Genomic DNA, 26,180 nt, shown 5'->3' with positions numbered 1-26,180 from the left:
AGTCGGGTACCTTTTAAACAAGTTGAGAGTTTCTGCCATCCCAGGCGGCGAATTTCAGACACCCAACACCCTCTGGGTGGAGCAGTTTTTCTTCATGCCCCTTTAATCCTTTATCAATTACAGAAAATTTGTGCCCCTGGATAACTGACCTCTCTGCTCGAGGAAAAAGGTCTTTCCAGTCTACTCTATCTTAGCCTCTCATAACCTGGTAATCAATCAGCCCCCTGTTCCAAGGAAAACAACCCGAGACTATCAAATCTTTCCTCATAGCTAGAATTTTCAAGCCCCAAGAACATTTCTGTGAATCTTCTCTGCTCTCTGACCAGTGCAATCATGTCCTTCCTGTAATGCCAGCTGTGGCCTAATCAGTGTTTTATACAGTGCCATGTGAGTGCCTTTAAGAAATGGATGGTTAAGCAATGTACCTTTAAAAAATGAGGCAGCTTATATTACTGAAGTGATGTCAGAGGGTGGGGGGAGCTGAGTTGAGCTCACTTCTGTTTTTGGTTTCAGTTTTGAGGAAAAGAGCTTGGGTATGTCTGTGTTTGCCGTTAACTCGATCTGCTATGATCTCTGCCATGAAAGACTATCTCTGAATCATTTGGGTGATTTAAACTCATAATAGTAATGTCTTTAACCTGATGTGTTTCTATTGTTAAAGGTGAAGTCTTTTGGAGGTTTGAAGGAACATTTTGAGGGATTATTTAATGTTGGATTATTTTCGGGGTTATCTTTGAAGTAAGGGGTGTTAAGTGATCCAATGTTTATTTAAAAGGTTAAGTTGAATTCATGGAATAAACATTTTTTTGTGTTTAAAAACCCACGTGTCCATAATCGTAATACCATACCTGGAGAACAAGCCGTGTGCTTCAAAAGCAACAATTCATTAAAGGGAGAGGTTGGTTGAACTCCATGATACATTTTGGGGTTCTGAAAACGCCGCTCCCATAACAACAGTTCCAGTATTACATCCCAGCTTTTGTTTTCTATACTTTCTCCAATAAAGGAAAGCATTCCAAATGCTTTATTTCCCCTTATCCACCTGTCCTGCTACCTTCAGCGACCTGTGGACTCCAAGGTCTCTTATTTCCTCAACCCCTCTCAATATCCTAGTTTACTGTGTATTCCCTAGCTTTGTTTGTCCTCCTCCCAAATGCATTACCTCACACTTCTCTGCAAACATTTCCATTTGCCACTTTTCTGTCCACTCAACCAAACCACTAAACATCATTCTGGAATCACTGATTTTTCTCTTCACCATCAACTACACGACCAATTTTTGTGTTATCTGCAAATTTCCCAATCATACCTCCCACATTTAAGCACAGATCATTAATATGTATAACACACAGCAAGGGGCCCAACATGGAGTCCTGTGGAATGCCACTGCAAACTGTTTTCCATTTGCAAAAACATCCATTGACCATTATTCGTTGTTTCCTATTACTCAGTCAATTTGGGATCTAACTTGCCGCATTCCCTTGTATCCCAATTGCCCTGTCTGTGGATAAATAAATACAATAAGAAATAAATCTTGACTTTCAGAACTTTAATGCCTTGAAATTGCACTGCAACTATTGGCAACAAGCGTGTATGCAAGTCTGCTACTTTAATAGCAACATAAATCTCATTTGCTAAAGTAGCGAATATAATTTCATATCAACGTAGTAAGGTAGTTATGAATTCCAAACACAAATATTTAAAGACAAATCTTATGCACCAGATTTTCAAAAGAGACAAATTTTCAGTTGTTTTGGACAGATGGTACATAAGGCACATGCTTCAATGAACAAAATCCAATATAAACTTCATAATACTGAATTTTTGAAATGTACTTAATTACATTTTGTGAAGAGATTTGCATACTGTATTGCTCCTTGTATGTAAACATTTCATTAAGTTGCCATCAAAATGTACCGAGTTTTATTAATGATAATTTTACAAATAATGTACCTAAAATTGATTCTCTATCAATTGGTACAAATCTTATGACACAATGTCTATTATAAAATTCGATTTATTGTCAGTCCTGTATCATCGCTCATGATTTCTTCTACTCTTTTTCTCTGTAAAACAACAATATATACAGAAATAAATTATCAAAAGCATTGTGAAAAAGAGTTACATAGTTCTAAGAGTGATAAGCACATATAGATAAGCCAATGAAAATGAAGAATTATGAAGCACGCTCCTTTTATCAATGATATCCAGACAGATGAGATAAAACATTTCTCACAGTTGAAATGTATATCGCAGTCACAAAAGTATATTCATGGCTACAATTATAATATTAAACTAGAATTTTCACATGAAAAGGGGATAAGCTATATGTCATAAAGCACGGTGCATTTTCATACATTTAATCAGGGTACAATTTTTGTGGTTGAGTCTGATGACTTGTTTCACTGTAACAAGGAGTGATTTGACCACTAGTTACAGACCAAGGCTCCCATCCTGCATCCCCACCACTACTGCATCAGCAACCCTCTCAGGCCACTGGATGGCAGGCTCTGGGGAATAATAGACAAGTTCATCTACAAGCAAGGCAAAGTCGGACAGGAAAGACATTGGAAATAGGAAGATTTCTTGAATGGCCTTGTGAATGATTCCATCGCACTGCATCAAGGTTGCACCTTGATTTCTGTGAGAATCCTGCAGACTTCGGAAAGGTAGTCCACATCTGGATAAAAGTAATCAGCTAAGAGGAAAGGGAGGCATTGTAATTGCTATCACTAGGTCAATGAGAATGAAATATTTCCTCTCCCAAAGAATGATGGCCCTGATATTTCATTCACCCTCTCTCCTCCCTTTCTGAATTACCGGCTTTTTCTCCTTCCATGCTGGAGGGAAGCCTATTGTCTCTCACTCACTGGTATTTTAAGCCCGCACTCTCCGCCCGTGAGAAATGCGATGCAGGCTCAAAGTTCGGAGATAATCGAAAAACATGATTCTCACCTGTGTGATTGGGTTTTGAAATTTCCACCCCTAGTGGGGTAGTGCGAATCGCACTGCGTGAGCCTGGTAACCTCATTTTAATACATTAGTGGTATGGTGGCACAGTGGTTAGCACTGCTGTCTCACAACGGCAGGCATCTGGGTTTGAGTCTCACCTTGGGTGACTGTCTCTGAGTTTGCACGTTCTCCCCGTGTCTGTGTGGGTTTCCTCCGGGTGCTCTGGTTTCCTCCCACAGTCCAAATATGTGCAGGTTAGGTGGGTTGGCAATGCTAAATTGCCCCCTCAGTATCCAAAAGGTTAGGTGGCGTTACCAGGGTAGGGTGGGGGCTTGGACTTAGGTAGGTGCTCTTTCAGAGCGTTGGTGCAGACTTGATGAGCCAGGTGGCCTCCTTCTGCACTGTAGCGATTCTATGATTAGTAATAGTAAGCACTGTCTCCAGACCTCTGCCACACATGGAATATTCACCGGGCTCCAGCTTCATTTACAGCAGGTTTGGCCAGCTGTGCAGGTGTCAAGGGGTTGCCTCTAGGGGCTGTGAGGCATGTACGGACCCCTGGGGGAGGGTAGAGGGACATGCCTGGGCACTGCCCTCTGGCACAGGTTGGCACTTCCAGTGCCAGGAGTGGACCCTAATGGAGCCTATGGGGAGTGAGGGTGCTTATATGTGGTGAGCTCCAAGAGGCCCCGCCCCATCAGAGTGACTATGTAAAGCACACCCATACTTTTTTTTGGCAAATATTCCAAGAGAAATCCTGTCAGTGGCACCATTTTCTCACCGGAACTGACACTTTTCCGTGTTTTGGTAAGATTCCACCCAATGGGTTTATTTGTGAAGGAACTTACCTCCAGTTTCTCCAAGGGATCTTTGAGGTTAATTTTTTCATGCCATGGTGGAAGAAGTGCCTCTAGTCGGATAGCCTTTCTGGCTGTTGGCTGAGATAATATCAAATGATTTATTTCTTCAGCCTAACAAGAGAAAACACAAGTGCTATTATCTTATCAAAGATACATCAATCTTATTTTATAAGTTGTTGGGATAAAATAAGAGGCAAGAGTTAATTTTACATTTGTGATGTACTAACCACACTGAATACTATTTGGTGAAATCAGCACTGTGGAGATAAACTGCAAGCTGTAGCGGAAAGCGGGCAGCATAATCAAAGATCCCTCCCATCCGGCTTACTCACTCTTCCAACTTCTTCATCGGGCAGGAGAACTGTCTGAGAACATGCACGAACAGATTTAAAACAGTTTCTTCCCCGCTGTTACCAGCCTCCTAAACGGCCCTCTTATGAACCTACCCGATTAATACTACACTCCTGTATGCTTCACCCAATGCTGGTGTGTATGTATTTACATTGTGTACCCTGTGTTGCCCCATTACGTATTTTCTTTTCATGCACTAAATGATCTCTTTGAGCTGCACGCAGAAAAACACCTTTTTACTGGAGCTCGTTATACGTGACAATAAACAAATACAATCTAAAGTATTCTAAAGATAAGAATGTTTTGCATTCAGTGGTGTGTGAGGTTGATAATTTAGTTGGTGGGATATGTATTTGAAAATAAATTCACCGACCGCGACCATTTGTGCAAAATCATTAAACCACTTGCAGCACTACATCCAGGTGTTCGGGGCTGGACTGCTGGCATTGACCACTGTGGCTAACTGATCCCACTGCCTGTAAACAATTTGTCTTGAGGCCTCCTGACCCCATGCGAACAGAGAATTTCTCTCCTCCAATCCATTTCCTCCAATATGGCATCCAGTTCAGCATCAAGAGAACTTTACAGCACACACTTTCTCTTGCTGCATCATAATGCACATTTCTTCCTGCTCAGAATCTCTTCCACTCTGCTCCAGTTGAGTGCACCATGCCTGCAAGAGCCCTGCATGCAGAAATCCTGCAAATTAGCAGGTTATACGAAGTTAGTAAGCTGCTTGCATCGGAATAGGCACAGGTTAATCGCATATCCCCATGCTTGTTTTCGGGGACTATCGAGTTTTTTCACTTAATATGTTTAAGTTGGAACTTTTAACAATAAATATAGCTTTTCATCAATTAAACTGTTTTGATTTTCATCTTAACATCTGTTGCAATTTTCTGTGCTGCCCAATTCATTAATCGAAGATAATATGAGATAAATCCTGTTATTTCTCAGCAGTTGTAACCATCATATTATGAACACAAGATCAAAAATTATTATTCAATTGCTTGATTACTATAAGGAATGTTGAAAATCTAACGTACTCTCATCTTTCGGTAACGTAATTTCATGCTGTGTATCTTGTTGTGCGATTCAGCAGCCTTTAATTGACCAATAAGATTTTGTTGCTTTTTCCGTTCCATTTGTTGATTACAATCAAGAGGTGCATCTGGCCTAGATGTAATAAAATCTCCAATCTTAGGATATTGCTGTGTATTTGGTACATCATTCTGGGAGGCCTTAGGAACTGGCTGCTGAGAAATGGTTTCGTGTTGGTCTGCTTCAACTTTAATCTCAATCTGTGACACTGTTTTGATTCTCTTCCTAGACATTTTATTTGATACTTTTTTTTCTAGATTCTGTAATAAAACAGACAAAAATGTCAAGCATTAGAGAGTTTGTGGGAGAAAAATAATCTAAAATTAGCCCGAGGGTACTTTCGTAATTCTGTTTCCTCCATAAAATTTGCAATTTGATGGATACTTTGTAAGAAATGTGCCTTGAAGAAAATATCTTTCGACGTTATGAGCTAGTTTGCTACGTGGTGTTGTAAATATGGGTACCATCGGGATCTTTTTGTACTTCCTTTTGTTCTGTGCAATTATACACCTTAGGGTGGATGTTCCTCTTTTTAGCCCTTAGTACATTGTCATTATCATGGCTCAATGAAAGGTCAATCCATGTATTCAACCAAGGTTTTTCTGGGGCTTCCCTATGATGGGTGTCACAGAGTCTGCTCGATCATAGTTTCAGGCCAGTACTAACAATGTAATTAAGCTGAAAAAGTGTTCCTGTTCCCAAGTCAGAGCACTTGATGAAACCTCCATTACTTCACGACCTATGGTCTGATTCCATTGCGCCCCACATCCCTGCCCGCTTTCAACCAGTGTCTCTGAAATTTCTTGAAACTCTATCCTATGCTGATATTGTGCCTACTTTGCTCACCAGCACTGACCCAATTAAACATTGCAGGTTCAGGGGAATGATCACATAGCAGTGGTTAGCATTGTTGCTTCACAGCACCAGGGTCCCAGGTTCGATTCCTGGCTTGGGTCACTGTGTGTGTGGAGTCTGCATCTTCTCCCTGTGTCAGCGTGGGTTTCCTCTGGGTGCTCCGGTTTCCTCCCACAAGTCCTGAAAGATGTGCTGTTAGATAATTTGGACATTCTGAATTCTTCGTCCATGTACCCGAACAGGCGCCGGAATGTGGCGACGAGGGGCTTTTAACAATAACTTCATTGAGTGTTAATGTAAGCCTATTTGTGACAATAAAGGTTATTATTAATGCTACCTTAGGCCCTTGTGCCCATGTGTCCCAGACAGCTTTCCCGTCCATCTGCCATTGGATTGGTGTAATTGCACAAACCACAAGCCCCCTCACTTCAATCGTATCCCCCTTGACTCCCTGTGTTAAGAGTGCTAATCAAAATATTACTTTTAAAAATATTGCATTTCCTCAAGGATCCAGGCTACATACTAGTCCAGGCCCCCCTGATGAGGCTAACTTCGCCTAATGGGTGCCCAGTATCTCACAGTTCAATTGGCAGACCAGCCATCAGTGTTATGCTGGGTCTTGAATGAAACAGGGCAGTGGGAACTCCTGATATAGGGGCGGAGACTTAACTCCCAAAAATGGATGGGTTGGCATTGGGTCAGATGTCAAATACAAGAAATTTGGAACAAGACTCAAAGCTGGCTTGAATCTGCCCATTTTTGGTTTTAACTGTGTCGGGAAAAGGGCCAAGTGACCAAACCGCCCACAAGAAGTGTGTTCACCAATCAACAATTTTAAGGAGGCTCCGTGCCAACATTATAAGTGATGTTAATAAGGGAATAAGCACCTTTACAATACTCCTCATGCACCAGAAGGAGTAGGAATACTTCCTTCCTCCGGCCATCCCACAGCCCTCTCTGCAAGTGCTCTGCTTTCCTTTGACCATTCCCTTCCCTGCAACCGGGGCCGCCTGGACCATCATAGGACTCCCAGACAGCCATAGACTCTCTCCACACTGACCTCAGGTTCTCAGATGGAGATCTCTCTCATTTCCAAAAAACTCAATGGATCTACATGCTGCTCAGGCTTTGGTCCCAAAATGCAGTTTTCTCACCCAATCAGGCTGGCTTTTGTTTAGGTGGGATGGGGGAGGGGGAGGGGGATCAAATTTAGAGGCTCCTTTTGTTAAATTTCACAAGATATTTGGAAAACCCAGAAGAACAAGTTTACCATCATTATAACAGTCCCCACACACCGAATCAGCATCCAGGCTAAAATCCAGACCGGGGTGTCTCTGAGCACTGAATTTATCCTCAATGACATTTACCTCATAAAAGGGTATGTGGGTGAGAATCTGGTTACAAGGCAGACCCGAAAATCCCAGAAATAGTAATGACCTGGTGTAACCCACCCTTTGCTGTTTGCACCTGGATTCTACCTGTGTCACAATGGAGTTATGACAGGAAGCACGTGGAGACACAAAGACTTTCAGGGTGATAAACCTACTCTATGACCAATCAATATTAAATTATTATAGTCCATTACCAAATTAACAGCTCTTATTAGTGCTAAGTATTAAAGTGGCTTTAAGCCTTTTTAACTTACTTTTCATGTTAGTATAGGTAATGATTATGCAAACAATACAGCACATTCTCTGACTTCTGGGCCCATGAGTTATAGTGTCAGGTTATCAGTGCTCACCATTATTAAACTGCAAATTGGACAGCAACTTCCAGAGACAACACATCCGTGGTTAAACACGGAAATCTGAAATTTGCTGTCTGTTGCTCAGCTCTGCTCAAAGCATCACCATAATGGTATCTTACTGAGAGCACTTAAACTTCATGAAACAGATGAAGTTGCTCCACTAATAGTACCCAAACAACCATTCTGACACTGAAAACAACATTTTACAAGCGTATAGTACCATTCAGACTTTGATTATTGTTGGCAATGTTAAAAATTAAAATAACTTTTATTTTTGTTTTTTCTCTCTCTTTCTTAGCCCCATCTTCCTCACCCACTTTTTGTTTGCTTTCCATACATGATTTGGCATTCAATTCACTATTTAACTATTTCCTGATTCAGACTCTGTGTGCCTCAGTAAAGATTCTTCAATCTGATTGTTTAATGAGTTGGTTGTCCTGCTTGCACAGGTCCCAGAACCTCAGATCCTAAACTGTACAAAATGAGCTAGATTCTCCGTCCCGCTGCACCAGATTTCTGGTTCAGCATGCTGGCGGGATGCTCCGTTTTGCCGGCTGGTCAATGGGGTTTATCATTGTGGGGCAACCCCATGCCTTCGGGAAACCCCTGGGCATCCGGCAAAATGGAGCATCCAAAGGCGGAGAATCCAGCCCAATGAGTTTCTAATCTTCATGCTGTATTGTAAAGTCCATAGAAAATCTGTGGACAAGTGTAAGGGCTGTTGTCATTCATTTGCCACTGACTGCAAAATCCACATTATTGTGAACAATACCACACAAGATCTACTAATCATATTTTTAAAGCCCTCTGACTGTATTCAGTCCTATTTTCAGTTCTTTAGTGCATCATGCTTGATGTCATCACCCAGGAGTTCCTCTGGTGCAGTGGTAGAGTCCTTATCTTGGGTTTAGAGCTCTAGGTTCGAATCCCATTCTGCGACTTGATAGCCATAAAATGTGTGTTCATAATGTGACTAAACAAGGTGATTACCAATACTTCCAATACTCCTGTGGCAGAGAATAAAAAAAGGGAGTCTACTGGTCAGCCGGAACCTGCAGAGGGCAATGGCAAACAACCTTACCAAGCATAACCATGATATGGCGGCACGGTAGCACAATGTTTAGCACTGTGGCTTCCCAGCGCCAGGGACCTGGGTTCAATTCCTGGCTTGGGTCACTGTGCGGAGTCTGCAGGTTCTCCCCATGTCTATGTGTTTCCTCCGGGTACTCCGGTTTCCTCCCACAAGTTCCGAAAGATGTGATGTTAGGTGAATTGGACATTCTGAATTCTCCCTCGGTGTACCCGCACAGGTGCCGGAGTGTGGTGACTAGGGGATTTTCACAGTAACTTCATTACAGTATAATGTAAGTCTACTTGTGACACTAATAAAGATTATTATTATGGATCAACAGAGGAAAGTCCATGATCACCAATGGCCTCTTCGGGCATTGTACTTGGGGAGAGCGAGAGAATGCGCATGAGAGAGCGTTCAGAGTTAAGTGCTGGCTCAGTTGGTAAGCATATTCTCGAAAAACCTCAACACAGAATTAAAGGGGGCATTTCAAGCTATACTGAGGAATGTTGTCCTTCAGAGGAAATGTTAAACTAAAGCCCTTCTGCTATATCAGGTGAACATAAGTACTTCTCCCAATGAGCTGCCCAATGTTTCTTCTTTCATTCAACAAGACCAAAAATCGATTATTTAGCCATTCATTTACATAACTGTGAACCATTGGTGTGTGCAAATAGGCTACTACATTTGCTGAGAGAACAATGATTACACAGCAAAATTAACCAATTATTTGTAAAGTACTGTGATACCTCCCAAGATTTGATAAGAAGTTCTGTAAAGGCAAATTATTTTTTCCTTCTTAAATGCTTTACCATTACCTAACTGCAGTGCTGTGCCTCCAACAGTAGGTGGTGCTGTTGCATCTCTGCTCTACATTTCCTAGTTGACCTGACATCCAATGATGGCCTTGAAGTGCACTTTTCTTTGAGCCTTGCTGTTCAGTCTTGACAACTACCCTTGCCTACTGCCCTTCCATAATCCACCTTTAAATTTTAAATTCTAGATCCATTGAGAGAGGTTGGTTTGACCACGGTCTCCTGTTCTCCCTGGCACCACCTGCCTATCGCCTCAAATCTTCCCTGTCTCCTGTCCTCTATCCAAAGCCCTATTAACAATTTAACACTTTCCTCCTGCCTGCCCTGGTTAGCCATGGTGTCTGCTCCCACTTTCCATTGAACCCTCCCACTTTCCATTGAACCAATCCCACACTTGCCGATCTTCTTTGGCTGTACTGGTTTTCTTTCAGGGCATTTATTTTCCCTTTCAGACATTCCAGCCTGCTCATCCTGGTAATTTCAGATGAGTCATGAAGCGAGGTGGAGATAGAACAGGAGGGGAACGGTGACACAGAGCAGGGGAGAGTGTAAGAGATAAAAGTGATTGGGAGAAAGATTTATAGCATGAAATAGAGGGAGGATTTTTAGAGAACAATGGTGTAGAGCTGGGAAAACATTTGTTACAGGGATGGCAAAAAAGCTTGTTGGAGAGAGTTGAGAGGAAGAAATTTCGAGAGAGAGGAATTAAATTTCTAGATTTCTGAAGAGACATGAGTAAAGAGAACTTGGGGAGAGATCTGCGAAAATACAGGCAGAAAGACAGTAGCAAGAACAAAAGCGAGAGATCACAATGAGAATAATATTGGGCAGCAGAGTAGACATCAAAGGAAAGAGAAAGGGGAAAAGAGAAAAGGGAAAAGGGAGAGATTGGGAAAGGAGAAATACTGAGATAGAGATATCAGGTCAGAGAGAGATACTGGAAGAGAGAAACCCCGTAACTTACTTTCCGATACTCCCACCTCCCCAAACTACTTCCACAGCTTTCAGATCCAATAAGCCCATAGTGCTTCTTTCATGCCATGCCCACTTAATAATAACATAATAATATTATAATAATCTTTCTTAGTGTCACAAGTAGGCTTACATCAACACTGCAATGAAATTACTGTGAAAATCCCCCAGTCGCCACACTCCGGCACCTGTTCGGGTACACAGAGGGAGAATTCAGAATGTCCAATTCACCTAACATCACGTCTTTCGGGACCTGTGGGAGGAAAACAAAGCACCCGGAGGAAACACACCCAGACACGGAGAGAACATGCAGGCTCCACACAGACAAGAAGTAGGAGCAGCAGTGGACCATACAGCCCCTGAGCCTACTCCACTGTTCAACACAGGTCATGCTCGTAACCCCACTCTCTCACTCACTCCGTATATCCCTCGATTCTCTGAGAGGCCAAAAATCTAACAACCTTAAATATACTCAATGCTGGATCATCCACAACCCTCTAGGGTAGAGAATTCCAAAGATTCACCCTTTGAGTAAAGACATTTCTCCTCATCCCAGGCCTAAATAATGTGTCCCTTATCACGAGTCTGTGCCCCAAGGATCTAGATTTCCCAACCAGGAGAAACAACCTTTGTGTCTACACTGTCAAGCCCTTTCAGAATTTTTCACCGTTTTCATTCTTTTAAATTCCAGTACAGTTCCAATTTACTCAGCCTCTCACCAGAGAACAACTCTCTCATTTCAGAAACCAAAATGAACACTTGCTGCATCACCTCCAATGCAAATATATCCTTCCTAAGACCAGAACTGTACACGTGTGGTCTCACCAATGCCCTGTTAACTGTGGCAGGGTTTCCTTATCGTTATATGCAGATGCTCTTATAACAAAGACTCACATGGCTGTTAATACCTATTGTCCTACCTTAATAAAGAAAAGAATGTAGCTGAGAGTATACCTGGAACAATGGCGTATACTCTCAGAACACACGTTGGAATTCTGGCTTTCTTGGATGGAAAATCAGCAGCTATTGTTTCACATCAATACAAATGTATACAAAGTCCAACAAACAATTCCCAGAAATATTCCAGTGGCAAGAAAATTTTGATGATGCCACCCGCATCATATTCTTTCAGTATTTTCAATATGTTAACCATTTTACATTAAAACCTGAGTAGGCTTCTGAGTGTCAACGTTGCAATATGTTACTTCCAGCATTCTGAAATACTGAAATCTATAAACTGGCTGATCATCAGAGAATGTGATTATTCTGTCATGACAATACTTCCTCGTTTTCACATTTCCCTCATTTTCATATTTCCTTGTCATACGTATACCACCTTTCTGGTACAACACATTTCTGGTAGCATTCTTGTAAATCTTCTTTGCAACCTCTCTTGTGTGTTGGTAGTTTCTTAATGAATAGTTTTAGTGGATGCAATTCTCCCAAAATATTTCTGTGTGTAGTCTGCTGTGGGAAACGCGGTGCAATTTCCATTGGGTGGGTCGGTACGATCAAGGTCGCATACCACCCACATTTGGGCATTTTTCTGGAGGTGGGGGTGATTTGCACCGTGAATGAGGTATGCGGGACCGAATGACCTCAGTGATCAGAGTGTCTTTTATAAAGGGCGTCCCGATCTTAAGACAACCCTACAGAACCTCCCCCCCAAAATGAGCAACAGCCCTCCATTGGGTCGACAAAGGTCCCACCCCTTTCAGCCTCCCTTCAGGCTCCACCCCTTGGTAGTGCGAACCTGGCAGTGCCAGGGCATTTTCCAGCCATATCCCTGACCACCCAGGGGCTTTAATGACCTCTGAATCACCCAGCATGGTCATTATGGGCAGCACGGTAGCACAGTGGTCAACGTTGTTGCTTTACAGCACCAGGGACTCAGGTACGATTCCCACCTTGGCTCACTGTGCGCAGTCTGCACATTCTCCCAGTTGTCTGTGGGGGTTTCCTCCGGGTGCTCCGGATTCCTCCCACAAGTCCCGAAAGACGTGCTTGTTAGGTGAATTGGACATTCTGAATTCTCCCTCAGGTGTACACAAACCGGCGCCGGAGTGTGGCGAATAGGAGATTTTCACAGTAACTTCAGTGCAGTGTTAATGTAAGCCTACTTGTGACACTAATAAAGCTTATCATGTCTGGTCTCTATTTTTGGAGACCAGTAGGGATTCCCGGCGGATTCACGTTGTGCCGGCGGGTGGTGAATTTGGTTTAAAGCAAAATCTGAATATGTTAATGAAGATTTGAATATGCCAGTCAGGCCCACCAGATTACATCAGCAGCCGGGGGCAGGGAGAATCTCACAATGCTTTCTCCCCAGCACAAATTGCATTATGGCTCTCTCACGAGATTCTCCGGCCATAACGCGATTTGCGCCTGCATGAGCAGGACTGGGGAATCACCCCAGTGTGACTACCATTTTGTAGTCTGAATTAATATGGCTTTCAGCACTTTGTATTAACAATAGACAGTTTTAGTTCTCCTTTTTCTCCCATGTCCACAAGGCTTATTCCCGGATTGACTTTTTTGTTCTCAGCAGGGCGCTAATCCCGAGAGTGGTGGGGGCAGAGTATTCGGCGATAGTCATATCTGACCATACTCCGCATTCGGTGGACCTGGAGCTGGGGGAGGGGAAGGATCAGTGCCCGCTGTGGAAGTTAGATGTGGGGCTTCCGGCAGAGGAGGAAGTATGCGGGCGGGTCCGTAGGGGTATAAAGGGGTATTTGGAAGCTAATGATAACGCGGAGGTGCAAGTTGGGGTGGTTTGGGAATCTGATGGAACCATCAATTCACCAGACACGTGTTTCCGATGTGAATCTAGGCTTTAATCGACTTACTTCAGAGCCAGCCTGTTACCTGTCGATTAACTCGTAGTGACCCAGGCTGACTCTGGACACGGGTACTTATACAGCTGCACTAGGGGGAGGAGTCATGGGCGGAACCAAGGGTGGAGCCCAGTACAAGTTCCTAGGCGCTGCCAGCGCTACTCCCCCTAGTGGCAGGACAGCGCTACTGCGCTTACAACAACAGTGTGAATTAACATATATATTAACATATATTACATTCACATCATTCACCCCCTTCAAAAAAATCAAGTCCTGCGGGGTGGTGGTCTAGTCTATAAAGTCAGTCTGTCCGGCGGTCGAATTGTACGCTGAGATCTGCAGAGCACCGGGGTTGCAGCCTCTTGCGGTGGCTGGATGGGTGTGGTGTGCTGGGGTACGATGGGGGACTCCAGGGAGGGTTGTATCCGAGCTTCATACTCTGCTGGTTCGACCGGGGACCAGCGTTGGGGGCTGGCCGGCAGGGGGCGCGGAACTGGTGGAGCGAGCTCGTGGGCTAGGGAGCGCAAGGGGGCGGCAGCATGGGGTGTAGGGTGAAAGATCCTTCTGTGGGGGTGGGGGCGCTGGATCTGGCGGGTGCCAGATCCCGGAGGGATACAGTGTCCTGACGGCCGTCAGGGAACTCGACGAATGCGTACTGGGGGTTGGTGTGGAGCAGGTGCACCTTCTCAACAAGGGGGTCGGTTTTGTGCACCCTGACGTGTTTCCTCAGGAGTACGGGGCCTGGCGTCCTCAGCCATGCCGGAAGTGAGACCCCCGTGGTAGTGCCCCTGGAAAAAATGAAGAGCCTCTCGTGAGGGGTCTGGTTGGTCACCATACACAAAAGGGACCTAATAGCGTGGAGTGCGTCTGGGAGGACTTCCTGCCACTGGGAGACTTGGAGCTTTCTAGACCGGAGGGTCAACAGGACGGTCTTCCAGACCGTCGCGTTCTCCCTTTCCACCTGCCTGTTCCCCCTGGGGTTGTAGCTGGTAGTCCTGCTCGAGGCAATGTCCTTTTCGAGCAGGTACTGACGCAGCTCGTCGCTCATGAAGGACAAACCCCGGTATCTGTGTACGTAGCTGGGGAAACCAAACAGGGTGAAGATGCTATGCAGGGCCCTAATGACTGTGTGGGAGGTTATGTCGGGACACGGGATAGCGAATGGAAAATGGGAGAACTCGTCTACGACGTTTGTTCTTGTTAGTTGAGGGGAGTGGCCCTTTGAAATCAATCGCGAGGCGTTCAAAGGGCCTAGAAGCCTTGACTAGGTGGGCCCTGTCTGGTCTATAGAAGTGCGGTTTGCACTCCGCACAGATCGGGCAGTCCCTGGTGACCGCTTTTACCTCCTCGTTGGAGAAAGGCAGGTTTCGGGCCCTAATGTAGTGGGCGAGCCGGGTGACCCCTGGGTGGCAGAGGTCGTTGTGGATGCTTTTTAATCGGTCCATCTGCGCGCTGGCGCATGTCCCACGGGATAGGGCATCCGGAGGCTCGTTGAGCTTCCCGGGTCGATATTTGATATCGTAATTGTAGGTGGAGAGTTCGATCCTCCACCTCAGAATTTTATCGTTTTTTATTTTGCCCCTTTGCGAGTTGTCGAACATGAAGGCAACTGATGTTTGGTCGGTGATGAGGGTGAACCTCCTACCTGCGAGGTAGTGCCTCCAGTGACGGATAGCCTCCACAATGGCTTGTGCTTCTTTCTCGACTGAAGAGTGTCGGAGTTCTGAAGCGGAGAGGGTACGGGAGAAGAATGCAACTGGTCTCCCTGCCAGATTTAACGTGGCTGCAAGAGCTACCTCTGCGGCGTCGCTCTCTACCTGAAATGGGGTGGATTCATCCACCGCCCGCATGACCGCTTTGGCGATGTCCTCCTTGATGCCGTCGAAGGCCTGGCGTGCCTCGGCTGACAGGGGAAATTGTGTGGTCCTAAAGAGTGGGCGGGCTTTGTCCGCATATTGAGACACCCACTGGGCGTAGTAGGAAAAAATTCCCAAGCACCGTTTGAGTGCCTTGGGACAATGAGGGGGAGGGAGTTTTAAGAGGAGGCGCATACGGTCCTGGTCGGGGCCCAGGACTCCGTTTTCCACAACATAGCCGAGGATGGCTAGTCTGGATGTGCGGAAAACGCATTTCTCCTTGTTGTACGTGAGATTCAGTTTCTGTGCCGTCTGGAGAAAACGGTGGAGGTTGGCGTCGTGGTCCTGCTGGTCATAGCCACAGATGGTGACATTGTCCAAGTATGGAAACGTGGCCCACAGCCCGTACTGGTCCACCATTCGGTCCATTGCTCGTTGGAACACCGAGACCCCATGGTGACGCCGAAAAGGACCCGGAGGAAATGGAAGAGGCGGCCATCGGCCTCGAATGCCGTGTAGTGGCGGTCCTCCGGGCGGATTAGGAGCTGGTGGTATGCAGACTTCAGATCCACCGTGGAAAAGAGCTGGTACTGGGCGATCTGGTTTACCATGTCTGCAATCCTGGGGAGGGGATACGCGTCGAGGAGCGTAAATCTATTTATATTCTGACTGTAGTCGACCACCATACGGAATTTTTCCCCGGTCTTAACGACCACCACCTGAGCTCTCCAGGGACTATTGCTGGCCTCTATTTTTAAAAAAAATGTTTTTTATTGAGTTTTCATATTTTATATCCAACAAATTACAAATTATTAGAAAAAAAACACGCAAAAATTAACATGTATATTTACAGGTAAGCATCTTCATAATAACAATTGTGGCCGCCCCCTTTAGCCGGCATACATATTTTACATTCCCCAATATGGCCGAGGCACATGTTTATAGGCATTTATTTACAATTTGGTTTTGGGCCTTAGCTTGCCATCAAACCCCCATAACGAACCCGTAGCCCTCCCCCCCCCCCCCCCCCCCGGCTACCTTCCCCCGATTCCCGTCCATTTTCCCCTGATTCTTGGCCACCGACTATTCTTCCTCGTTCGTTGGCCACAAACAGGTCCCAGAGCAATTGCATGAATGGCTCCCACGTTCTGTGGAAGCCGTTGTCTGACCCTCGGATGACGAATTTGATTTTCTTAATTTGGAGAGATTCCGAGAGGTCGGACAGCCAGTCTGCAGCTCTGGGCGGTTCTGCTGACCGCCAGCCAAACAGGATTCTACGGCGGGCGATCGGGGAGGCAAAGGCAAGGGCGTCCTCCCTCCTCCCCAGGAATAGATCTGGCTGGTCTGAAACCCCGAAGACCGCCCCTATCGGGCATGGCTCCACCCTCACCCCCACCACTTTGGACATAGTCTCGAAGAAGGCTGTCCAGTACTCCACAAGTCTGGGGCAAGACCAGAACATGTGGGCGTGGTTGGCCGGGCCTCTTTGGCACCGTTCACATCTGTCCTCCACCTCCGGGAAGAACCTACTCATACGGTTTCTTGTTAAGTGGGCTCTGTGTACCACTTTTAGTTGCGTCAGGCTGAGCCTTGCGCACGTGGAGGTGGAGTTGACCCTATGCAGTGCTTCGATCCAGAGTCCCCACCCTATCTCAATCCCCAGGTCATCCTCCCATTTCTTTCTTGTTGCGTCCAGTACGGTGTCGTCCCTTTCTACCAGTCGGTCATACATGTCGCTACAGTTCCCTTTCTCTAGGATACTTGCGTCCAGTAGGTCTTCCAGTAGTGTCTGTCGTGGTGGTTGTGGGTACGTCCTTGTCTCCTTTCATAAGAAGGTTTTGAGCTGCAGGTACCGTCGCTCGTTCCCCCTGGCTAGCCGAAATTTCTCTGTCAGTTCGTCCAGTGTTGCGATCCTGTCGTCCGTGTATAGGTCCCTGACTGTCAGTGTCCCCCCCGTCCTGCCTCCACCTTTTGAAGGTGGCGTCAGTCAGTGCTGGTGTGAACCTATGGTTGTTGCAGATGGGAGCCTTGTCCGACATTTTGGTCAGGCCAAATTGCTGCCGCAGTTGGTTCCAGGATTGGAGGGTGGCTGTCACCACTGGGCTGCTGGAGTGTTTTTTGGGTGGGGATGGGAGTGCTGCCGTGGCGAGGGCCCGGAGGGAGGTCGCCATGCAGGAGGCCTCCTCCGCACGCACCCACTCGGCTTCTGGATCCATCCCCTTACTCGCTCGGCTGTTGCCGCCCAGTGGTAGAATTGTAGGTTCGGAAGGGCTAGCCCCCCCCTGGATTTTGTTTTTTGTAGGACCTTCTTTGAGATCCTAGCATTTTTACCCCCCCCCCCCATACGAACGCCATGATAAGTTTGCTCAGCGCTTTGAAAAAGGCCTTGGGGATGTAGATCGGAATGGATCTAAACAGGAAGAGGAACCTGGGCAGTACGTTCATTTTGATCGTCTGGACTCTCCCCGCGAGGGACAGTGGGAGTGTGTTCCATCTTTGCAGGTCCTTTTTTACTTCCTCCGTCAGGCTGGTGAGGTTCCATTTGTGGATCCCTTTCCAGTCATGGGCTATTTGGATCCCCAGGTAGCGGAATTTGTGTCGGGCTTGTTTGAATGGCAGCCCCTTTAGTGCCCCCCCCCCCCCCCCCCCCCCCCCTTGCGGGTGTACTGGGAAGATCTTGCTTTTGCTCATGTTGAGTTTGTAACCCGAGAAGGCTCCAAACTCTTTCAGGAGCGCGATGATTCCGCCCATGCTGCTTTGTGGGTCCGAGATGTAGAGGAGCATATGATCTGCATAGAGTGAGACTCTGTGCTCTCTGCCTCCCTTCGGATCCCCTTCCAATTTTTTGCTGCCCTGAGCGCAATTGCTAGTGGTTCGATTGCTAGTGCGAACAGCAGCGGGGACAGTGGGCATCCTTGTCTGGTGCCCCTGTGCAGCTGGAAGTATTGGGAGTTGGTATTGTTGGTCCGTACACTCACCATGGGAGCGTTGTATAGGAGCTTTACCCAAGCGGTGAACCCTGTTCCAAGCCCGAACTGCTCCAGTACCTCTATGAGGTATTTCCATTCGACTCTGTCGAAGGCCTTTTCTGCGTCCAGGGAGACGATCACCTCTTGTGTTCTCTCCCCGGAGGGGGTTATTATCACGTTCAGCAGGCGCCTGATGTTCGAGGTAAGCTGTCTACCTTTGACGAAGCCCGTCTGGTCCTCTGTGACCACCTCGGGTACACAGTCTTCTAGCCTTTTGGCTAGGATTTTGGCCAGTATTTTGGCGTCTGCATTCAGCAGAGATATGGGTCTGTATGACCCACATTCCGTTGGGTCTTTGTCTTTCTTAGGTATCAGCGAGATTGAGGCCTGTGCTAACATGGGTGGCAGTGTGCCCCTAGCTAGCGAGTCTGTGAACATCTCCTGCAGGTGCGGGGCCTGCGCAGTCGTGAATTTTTTGTAGAAGTCCGCCGGGAATCCGTCCGGTCCCGGCGCCTTCATCGTCTGCATGGAGCTAATGCTGTCCATGATCTCTCCCAGTGCTAGTGGTGTTTCCAGGTCCCATTTTCTGCCCTCTTCCACGACTGGTATGTCCAGTCCATCAAGGAACCAGTTCATCCCAGCCTTCCCCGTTGGGGGCTCTGAGGTGTACAGCTCTTGGTAGAAGGCCTTGAAGGTTTTGTTAATCCTCTCGGGTTCTGTTTCCAACGTGCCTCCGGTTCCCCTAATTTGCGCAATTTTTCTGGTGGCTGCCTGCTTTCTCAGCTGGTGTGTCACCAGGCAGCTGGCTTTGTCTCTGTGTTCGTACAGGGTCCCGCGTGCCTGGCGGAGTTGGTGCACTGCTTTCCTGGTGGAGAGCAGGTCAAAGTTCCTTTGTAGTTCTTTCCTCTCCGCCAGGAGCTCTACGGTCGGGGCCTCGGAGTATTTACGGTCTACCTCCAGTATAGAGTCAACCAGCTTCTGCCTAGCCACCCTTTCCTCCTAATCTCTTTGCGCTTTGAAGGCAATGATTTCCCCCCTTAGTACGGCCTTAAGCGCTTCCCAGAACGTGGAGGGTGAGACCTCCCTGTTTTGGTTGTTCTCCGTGTACTCTGCTATGGTGGGTGCACCGTCCAACCTCCATGTGGGGCGCTGGGCCCTTCCCGTCTCTAGCCGCACGTCCATGTAGTGTGGAGCGTGGTCTGATATCACAATTGCGGAGTATTCTACTTTGTCTATCCCTGGAAGCACCGTTTTCCCCACCACAAAGAAGTCAATTCTGGTGTACACGTTATGTACTGGGGAGAAGGAGAATTCTTTCTGCCCCGGGTGGGCGAACCTCCAGGGGTCCACAGCTCCCATCTGCTCCATAAAGTGACTGAGTTCTCTTGCCATGCTTGAGGTTTTCCCCGTTTTGGGGTTTCATCTGTCCATCTTTGGATCCTGTACACAGTTGAAGTCCCCCCCCCCCCCCCCCCCCCCATGATTAGTCGATGCGTCGCTATGTCTGGGATTTCTGCCATGGTCTTTTTGATGAAACTCGTGTCGTCCCAGTTGGGCGCGTACACGTTGACTAGAACTACCGGTGCCCCATCCAGGGCCCCGCTGACCATAACATACCGCCCCCCTGGGTCTGTAACCGTCTTTGTCCTAAACATTGTCCTCTTGCCGATCAGGATCGCCACCCCCCTGGCCCTTGTCCCATAGCAGGAATGGTAGGCTTGTCCCACCCAGCCCTTTCTTACCCGCAGTTGGTCCTGCTCCCTCAGGTGCGTCTCTTGGAGGAAGGCTATGTCGGCCCTCAAGTTTCTGAGGTGAGTGAGGACTCTAGATCTCTTCACTGGGCCGTTAAGTCCCCTTACGTTCCAAGTGATTATCCTGGTGGGGGGCATCTGCCCCCTCGTTCCTGTGCGATTAAACATATTTATCTGGTGGACGCGCCTCTGCCCTCCACGGTATCCCTTTGTTAGGGGGCCGTCCAGGATGGCTGCTATCACTGCTCTCCCCATGCGGTCGGGTCTCTGCGTTCCGGGGTTTCCCCTTGTCCCGGGGGCACCCGCCATGGCCGTCCACTGTGTGTCCGCCACGCGGGAAGTCCCCTGCACTCTGGGGGCCCCCTTTGCCCACAAACCGTACTGGGTGGGTGCTTGCAGCGGTTCCTTGTTTCGAGCCCTTGGTTGTGGCACTTTGTAGCCCTGTTCCTTTTCTGGCCTCTTTTATCCCTTTGTCCCTGCATTTCCCCTCCCCGGTCTCTCGCTCCCTATGAGCCCCCCCCCCCCCCCCCCCCCCCGGTCTCTCCCTTTTCCCTCCTCCCCCGTATACCCCTCCTTTGCCCCTCTATCCCCTATTTCTGTCCCCGTTTGCTCTCCCGACTTTGACGGGTGTTCCCTCCCCCCCTCCCCTGCCTGGCGCCTTCCCCCCTGTTGGGGGTGCGCTGCGGCCCTGCCTTGTTGCGTGTCCCCGGCGCTAGCTTTCCTGCTAGTACGGTGGCTCCCCTCTCGGGGGTTGTTGTCTCGCTTCTCCCCTGCCTGGCCTCTACGGTTTTCTGCCCGCTTTTCCCCCATCCTACCCTGCACGCCTCTCCCTTCTCCAATACTCTCGTTCACTTGTGCTGGGGCCTGGCCTCCCACCTGGAGCGGTCCCTTGGGCAATGGTTTGTTTTTTGTTCTGGGTGTTCCTGCCGGGGGGGGGGGGGGGGGGGGGGGGGGGCATTGCCTCGCCCCTCCCCACTCCCCCCATCGGCGTGTCGTTGCCTCTTGCCAGGGGCCCCTCGTCCCTACCCCCCCTTGTAGTTTTCCAGCCCGTGCTCCTCGACAGACCTATTCGCCTCAGCGGTGGCTGTAAAGAAATATTCCCTGTTTTGGTATGTGACCCAGAGTTTCGCTGGGTACAGCATACCAAAACGCACTCTGCTCCTGTGGGGAGCTGCTTTCGCTCTGTTGAACTCAGTCCGTCTCTTAGTTATGTCTGCTCCAAGATCCTCATAGATTCGGATGGCGTGCCCTTCCCATTTGCAAGCTCTATTTTCCTTGGCCCAGCGCAGGATTGTCTCCCTATCCCGGTACCGGTGCAGTTTGGCTATGACTGCTCTCGGTTGTTCCCCTGCCTTGGGCTTCGGGCGCAACGACCGATGTGCTCTGTCCATTTCCGGTGGGATGGGGAAAGTGTTCCTCCCCACTAAGTTGCCCAGCATCTCAGCCACGTATGCTGTGGTCCCCTCTGGCAGGCCCACTATCCTTACATTTTGCCTTCTCAAGCGGTTTTCCTGGTCATCTACCTTGCCCTTCAGGCTCCCCTGTGTTGCGCCCAGTCTCGCCACTTCCCTCTCCAGGGCCGTGAACCGGTCGCTCATGTCGGTCACTTGCTTTCTCCAGCTCCTTAATGGTTGCCTCCTGGGCTTCCAGTTTCTCCCCTTGGGCATCCAATTTCTCCTCCAATCTGGTCAGAGCCTGCTGCACCCGACATGGCCCTGGCCACTGCTGCCTGTACTGGCCTCTGCGTCTGCTTTCACCTCTGCCTTGATTGCCTGCAGCTGGTCCCTCAGCACCTCGGTAAAGGCTGCCTTCCAATTCCAGCCCCCCTCTAGCCCCAGGGGAAAGGGCACCTGTCTGTCCAGCTCTTTTTGATGCGGCGATACATCCATTCCGCCGCTTTGTGTGCTGATTCGCTCGCCTGATCTGGCTTGCCCCTTGTCCCGTCTGCTTCTGGTGCCCTCTCTCCCTCTGCCTTGGCTTCCCTTCTAGCGTTTTTTTTTCTCCCCCTTCCCTCTCATTTTTTCTTCTCCCCTTGTTTTTCTTTTCCCCCCTTTCCGCACCCTATTTTTATTTTTTTTTTACTTTTTATTTTTTTTGTCTCTTCCTTTTCCCCCCCCCTCTCTTCCCTTCTTTCCTTTACCACTTTATTTTATTTATTTATTTATTAATTATCCCCCCCCCCCCCCCCCCTCTTTTATGCAACTTCTCTCAGGTGGGCTTACTTTGGATGGGAGAGTGTAAAAAGAGAGAAAATAATATATATACCCCTCCCCCCTCTCTCTTTAACAGTTTTCTTTTGTTTTTTTTTATAAAGTCCTTTTTTTTCCCTTCCTTTCCCCTCACTCACCCAGGAGAGAGAGAGAGAGAGAGAGGCTTTTGTCCAGTCTCTTTGGCCTTGCCTCGTGGTGGTCGCTGCCGGGGGGGAGGAGGGCGGTTTGGTTGGGTTGGTGTCCGCTGCTCGGTCCCCGCTGCTCCGTTCGGGTTGCTGCACTTCGCACCCCGCGTCCTCCCGGTGGGGTGGTTAGGTCGCTGGTCGCTGCCGCCTGCTGTGCCCCGCTTCGGTCCTGGCTGCTGCTGCACCCCTCCTGGCCTGCGTTGGGGGGGTGGGGGAGGTGGACCTGCCGCTGCCACTGCAGCCGCCGAACTGCTCCTGCTGCCGCCACCGAGGATCCTCCGCCGACAGGTTTGTTGGGGGGGGGGGGGGGGGGAAGGGGGGGGGCATCCCTTCCCTGCTCTTTGCCGCTGCGGAGAGAAAGGCCCCGACTTCGTTACCCTGCGGAGCCCCTCTCCATGCGACCGCTCCGCTTGCCGACCGGAAGTCCACCGACCGCTGGCCTCTCTAACCCCCTCACTGAGTAGCCTTCGACCTCTGCTCTGACAAATACCCTATCCTGCAGGCTATACCGCCTGCTACGAGTGGCTACGGGTTTACAGTCCTTAGTGAGATTGGCGAAGAGAGATGGAGGGGGAATTCGCAGCGTAGCGAGGCTGCAGATCGTGAGTGGGGGCAGGGGCCCTCCGAAGCTGAGGGTGAGGCTCTTGAGGTTGCATTGGAAGTCTAGGCCTAATAAGAGTGGCGCGCAGAGTTCAGGCAAAATGTAGAGTTTAACTTCGAGTAACTAGCGCCTCGGATTTTGAGTGTCGCAGCGGTGCGCCCCTGGATCTGGACCGAGTGGGAGCCTGAAGCGAGCGCGATAGTTGGCTGCGTGGGGAAAACAGGGAGCGAACAGCGTCTTACCAGGTCTGGATGTGTGAAGCTCTCTGTGCTTACAGAGTCGAAGAGGCATGGTGTTTTGTACCCGTTGATATGGACCTCTGCCATCGAGTTTCGTAGATTCTTTGGTCGCGATTGGTCCAGGGTGACTGCGCTGAGTTGCAGGTAGTCGGCAGCTCGATCAGCTGTGCTGGATTGACCCCGTGATGACTGCCCTCTGATTTCATAGTTTAGTTCGAATGCCTCCGCTGAGTTGTCCGAGCGCGGAGATGCTGATCGGGCCCATGGATCGCACGTGGCGGGCGGCGAGGAAGATGGCATCCAAGATGGCGGCCCCCATGAGTCGCACGTGGCCGGCCGCGTGGTGGAGGTTTTCCAAGATGGCGGCCCCCATGGATCGCACGTGGCTGGAGGGGGCGGAGTCGGGGCATAGGCCGCAGCGTTTCGGGCCCCGCGGGGCTGCGAGTTACTGGGGAGTTGGAAGCTGGGGCCCTTTTAGCGAGGCACACTCTTGCGTAATGCCCTTTTCGCTCGCAGCTGCTGCAGGTCACGTTGCGGGCCGGGCAGTGCTGCCGCGGGTGCTGATTCTGGCCACAGAAATGGCAGGCTGGAGCAGCATAGTGGCTGGCTGGGACAGCATAGTGGCTGGCTGGGGCAGCATGGTGGCTGGGCGGCCGCGTACAGGCCTGGGGAAGTCGCTGGTCGGGGGGCCCATGATTGGGTTGCGGGGAACGAGTTAAGGCTGCGGAAGGAGACCTCCATTGTGGTTGCAGCTTCCACAGTCGTTTCTAAGTCCTTGGCCCCCTTTTCCAGCAGTTGTTGGCGCACATAGTTAGACCTGAGGCCCGCTACAAAAACATTGTGTACCGCCAATTCCCTGTGTTCAGCCGTGGTAACCACTTGGTAATTACAGTCATTGGACAAATTATTAAGTTCTCTTAGGAATTCGGCGAGTGATTCCGTAGGCCGCTGACGGCGAGTCGTAAACACATGCCGAGCGTAAACTTCATTAATGGGCCTTACATACATTTTTTCGAGAACTGCTAGCGCCGCAGTATATGAACTGGCCGAGTTTAGTTGCGTCGAGATTCTATGGCTCACCCTCGCGTGCAGTAGACTCAGCTTCTGATCCTCTGTAGTTTTGGCTGTGCTCGTTTCGGCCAGGTAGACCTTGAAGCACCGGATCCAGTGGGAGAAGATTTCTTTAGCCTCTGCATCCTGCGGGTTGAGTTCCAGGTGTCCAGGCTTGAGGGCCGATTCCATAATTGATCTTTACTGTTCTTAAGTCGATTAAATTGATGGAACCATCAATTCACCAGACACGTGTTTCCGATGTGAATCTAGGCTTTAATCGACTTACTTCAGAGCCAGCCTGTTACCTGTCGATGAACTTGTAGTGACCCAGGCTGACTCTGGACATGGGTACTTATACAGCTGCACTAGGGGGAGGGGTTGTGGGCAGAACCAAGGGTGGAGCCCAGTATAAGTTCCTAGGTGCTCCCAGCGCTACTCCCCCTAGTGGTAGGACAGCGCTACTGCGCTTAGAACAACAGTGTGAATTAACATATATAAACATATATTAGATTCACCACAGAAGCGCTGAAGGCGGTGGTTAGAGGGGAGCTGATATCCATTCAGGCACACAGGGAGAGTGGGGAGAGGGTTGAGAGGGAGAGGTTGGTGGAAGAAATGGTAAGGGTGGACAGGAGGTATGCGGATGCCCCGGAGGAGGGCCTTTTGAGGAAGTGTCGTAGTCTCCAAGCGGAGTTCGATATACTGACCACCCGGAAGGCGGAGGCGCAGTGGAGGAGGGCGCAGGGGGCGGTATATGTGTACGGAGAGAAGGCAAGTTGGATGCTGGCCCACCAGCTCCGGAAGCGGGAGACAGCAAGAGAGATAGGGGGAGTCACAGATGCAGGAAGGAACTTGGTGCGGAGTAGCATGGGACATTAACGGGGTGTTCAGATCCTTTTACGAGTGGTTGTACCGGGCGGTGCCCCCTAGGAAGGTGGGCGGGATGGACCACTTTCTGGATAAGCTGGAGTTCCCAAGAGTAGAGGATGAGAAGGTGGAGGGTCTGGGGGCCTCAATCGAGTTAGAGGAGCTGATGGAGGTGCCGGGGAGCATGCAGACAGGGAAAGCACCGGGACCTGATGGGTTCCCGGTGGAGTTTTAGAAGAAGTTTTCAGATCTGCTGGGCCCGCTGCTAGTGAGGACCCTGAATGAGGCGAGGGAGGGAGGGGCTCTGCCCCCGACAATGTCTAGAGCAATAATCTCACTGATCCTGAAGCGGGATAAGGACCCCCTCCAGTGTGGGTCTTACAGACCGATTTCGCTCCTCAACGTGGACGCAAAGTTGTTGGCTAAGGTACTGTCCAGGAGGGTGGAAGATGTGGTCCCGATGGTATCCATGAGGACCAAACGGGGTTTGTGAAGGGGAGGCAGCTGAATGTCAATGTACGGCGGCTTCTTAATGTATAATGATGGCGTCGGCAGCTGGGGAGGCGGAAATAGTAGCATCGATGGATGCAGAGAAAGCTTTTGACAGGGTGGAGTGGAGCTACTGTGGGAAGTGCTGAGGAGGTTTCGGTTTGGTGAGGGATTCACTAGCTGGGTGAGGTTGCTGTATAGAACCGCAGCAGCGAGTGTGGTGACGAATGGGAGGAGTACGGAGGACTTTTGGCTGTCCCGGGGACGAGGCAAGGGTGCCCCTTGTCTCCCCTGCTTTTCGCGTTAGCGATTGAGCCCTTGGCCATGGCGCTGAGGGATTCGAAGAACTGGAGGAGGATTGTGCAGTGGGGGGGGAGGGGGGGGAGGAGGAGGAGGAGGAG

At 49.2% G+C, this 26,180-nt stretch overlaps 1 protein-coding gene across 1 annotated transcript in view; it reads right to left on the bottom strand.

Moving 5' to 3' along the window:
- Positions 1 to 1,534: 1,534 nt before the first annotated feature.
- The window catches only part of LOC119969580 (protein LKAAEAR1-like), a 163,551-nt gene continuing 138,905 nt past the window's right edge, over positions 1,535 to 26,180 (bottom strand). Inside the window, exons 2-4 of the mRNA XM_038803370.1 lie at positions 5,210 to 5,524; positions 3,801 to 3,923; positions 1,535 to 2,066 (exon numbers count right to left, since the gene is read on the bottom strand). Coding sequence (XP_038659298.1) covers positions 2,004 to 2,066; positions 3,801 to 3,923; positions 5,210 to 5,497 — 474 coding nt within the window. The 5' untranslated portion in view covers positions 5,498 to 5,524 and the 3' untranslated portion in view covers positions 1,535 to 2,003. The remainder of the gene's footprint in view (positions 2,067 to 3,800; positions 3,924 to 5,209; positions 5,525 to 26,180) is intronic.

This window comes from Scyliorhinus canicula, chromosome 7 (genome assembly GCF_902713615.1).
Source record: "Scyliorhinus canicula chromosome 7, sScyCan1.1, whole genome shotgun sequence".
Lineage (NCBI taxonomy): Eukaryota > Metazoa > Chordata > Chondrichthyes > Carcharhiniformes > Scyliorhinidae > Scyliorhinus > Scyliorhinus canicula.
The sequence above is the reverse complement of the archived record's forward strand: the minus strand, read 5'-3'. Positions and strand labels throughout refer to the sequence as shown.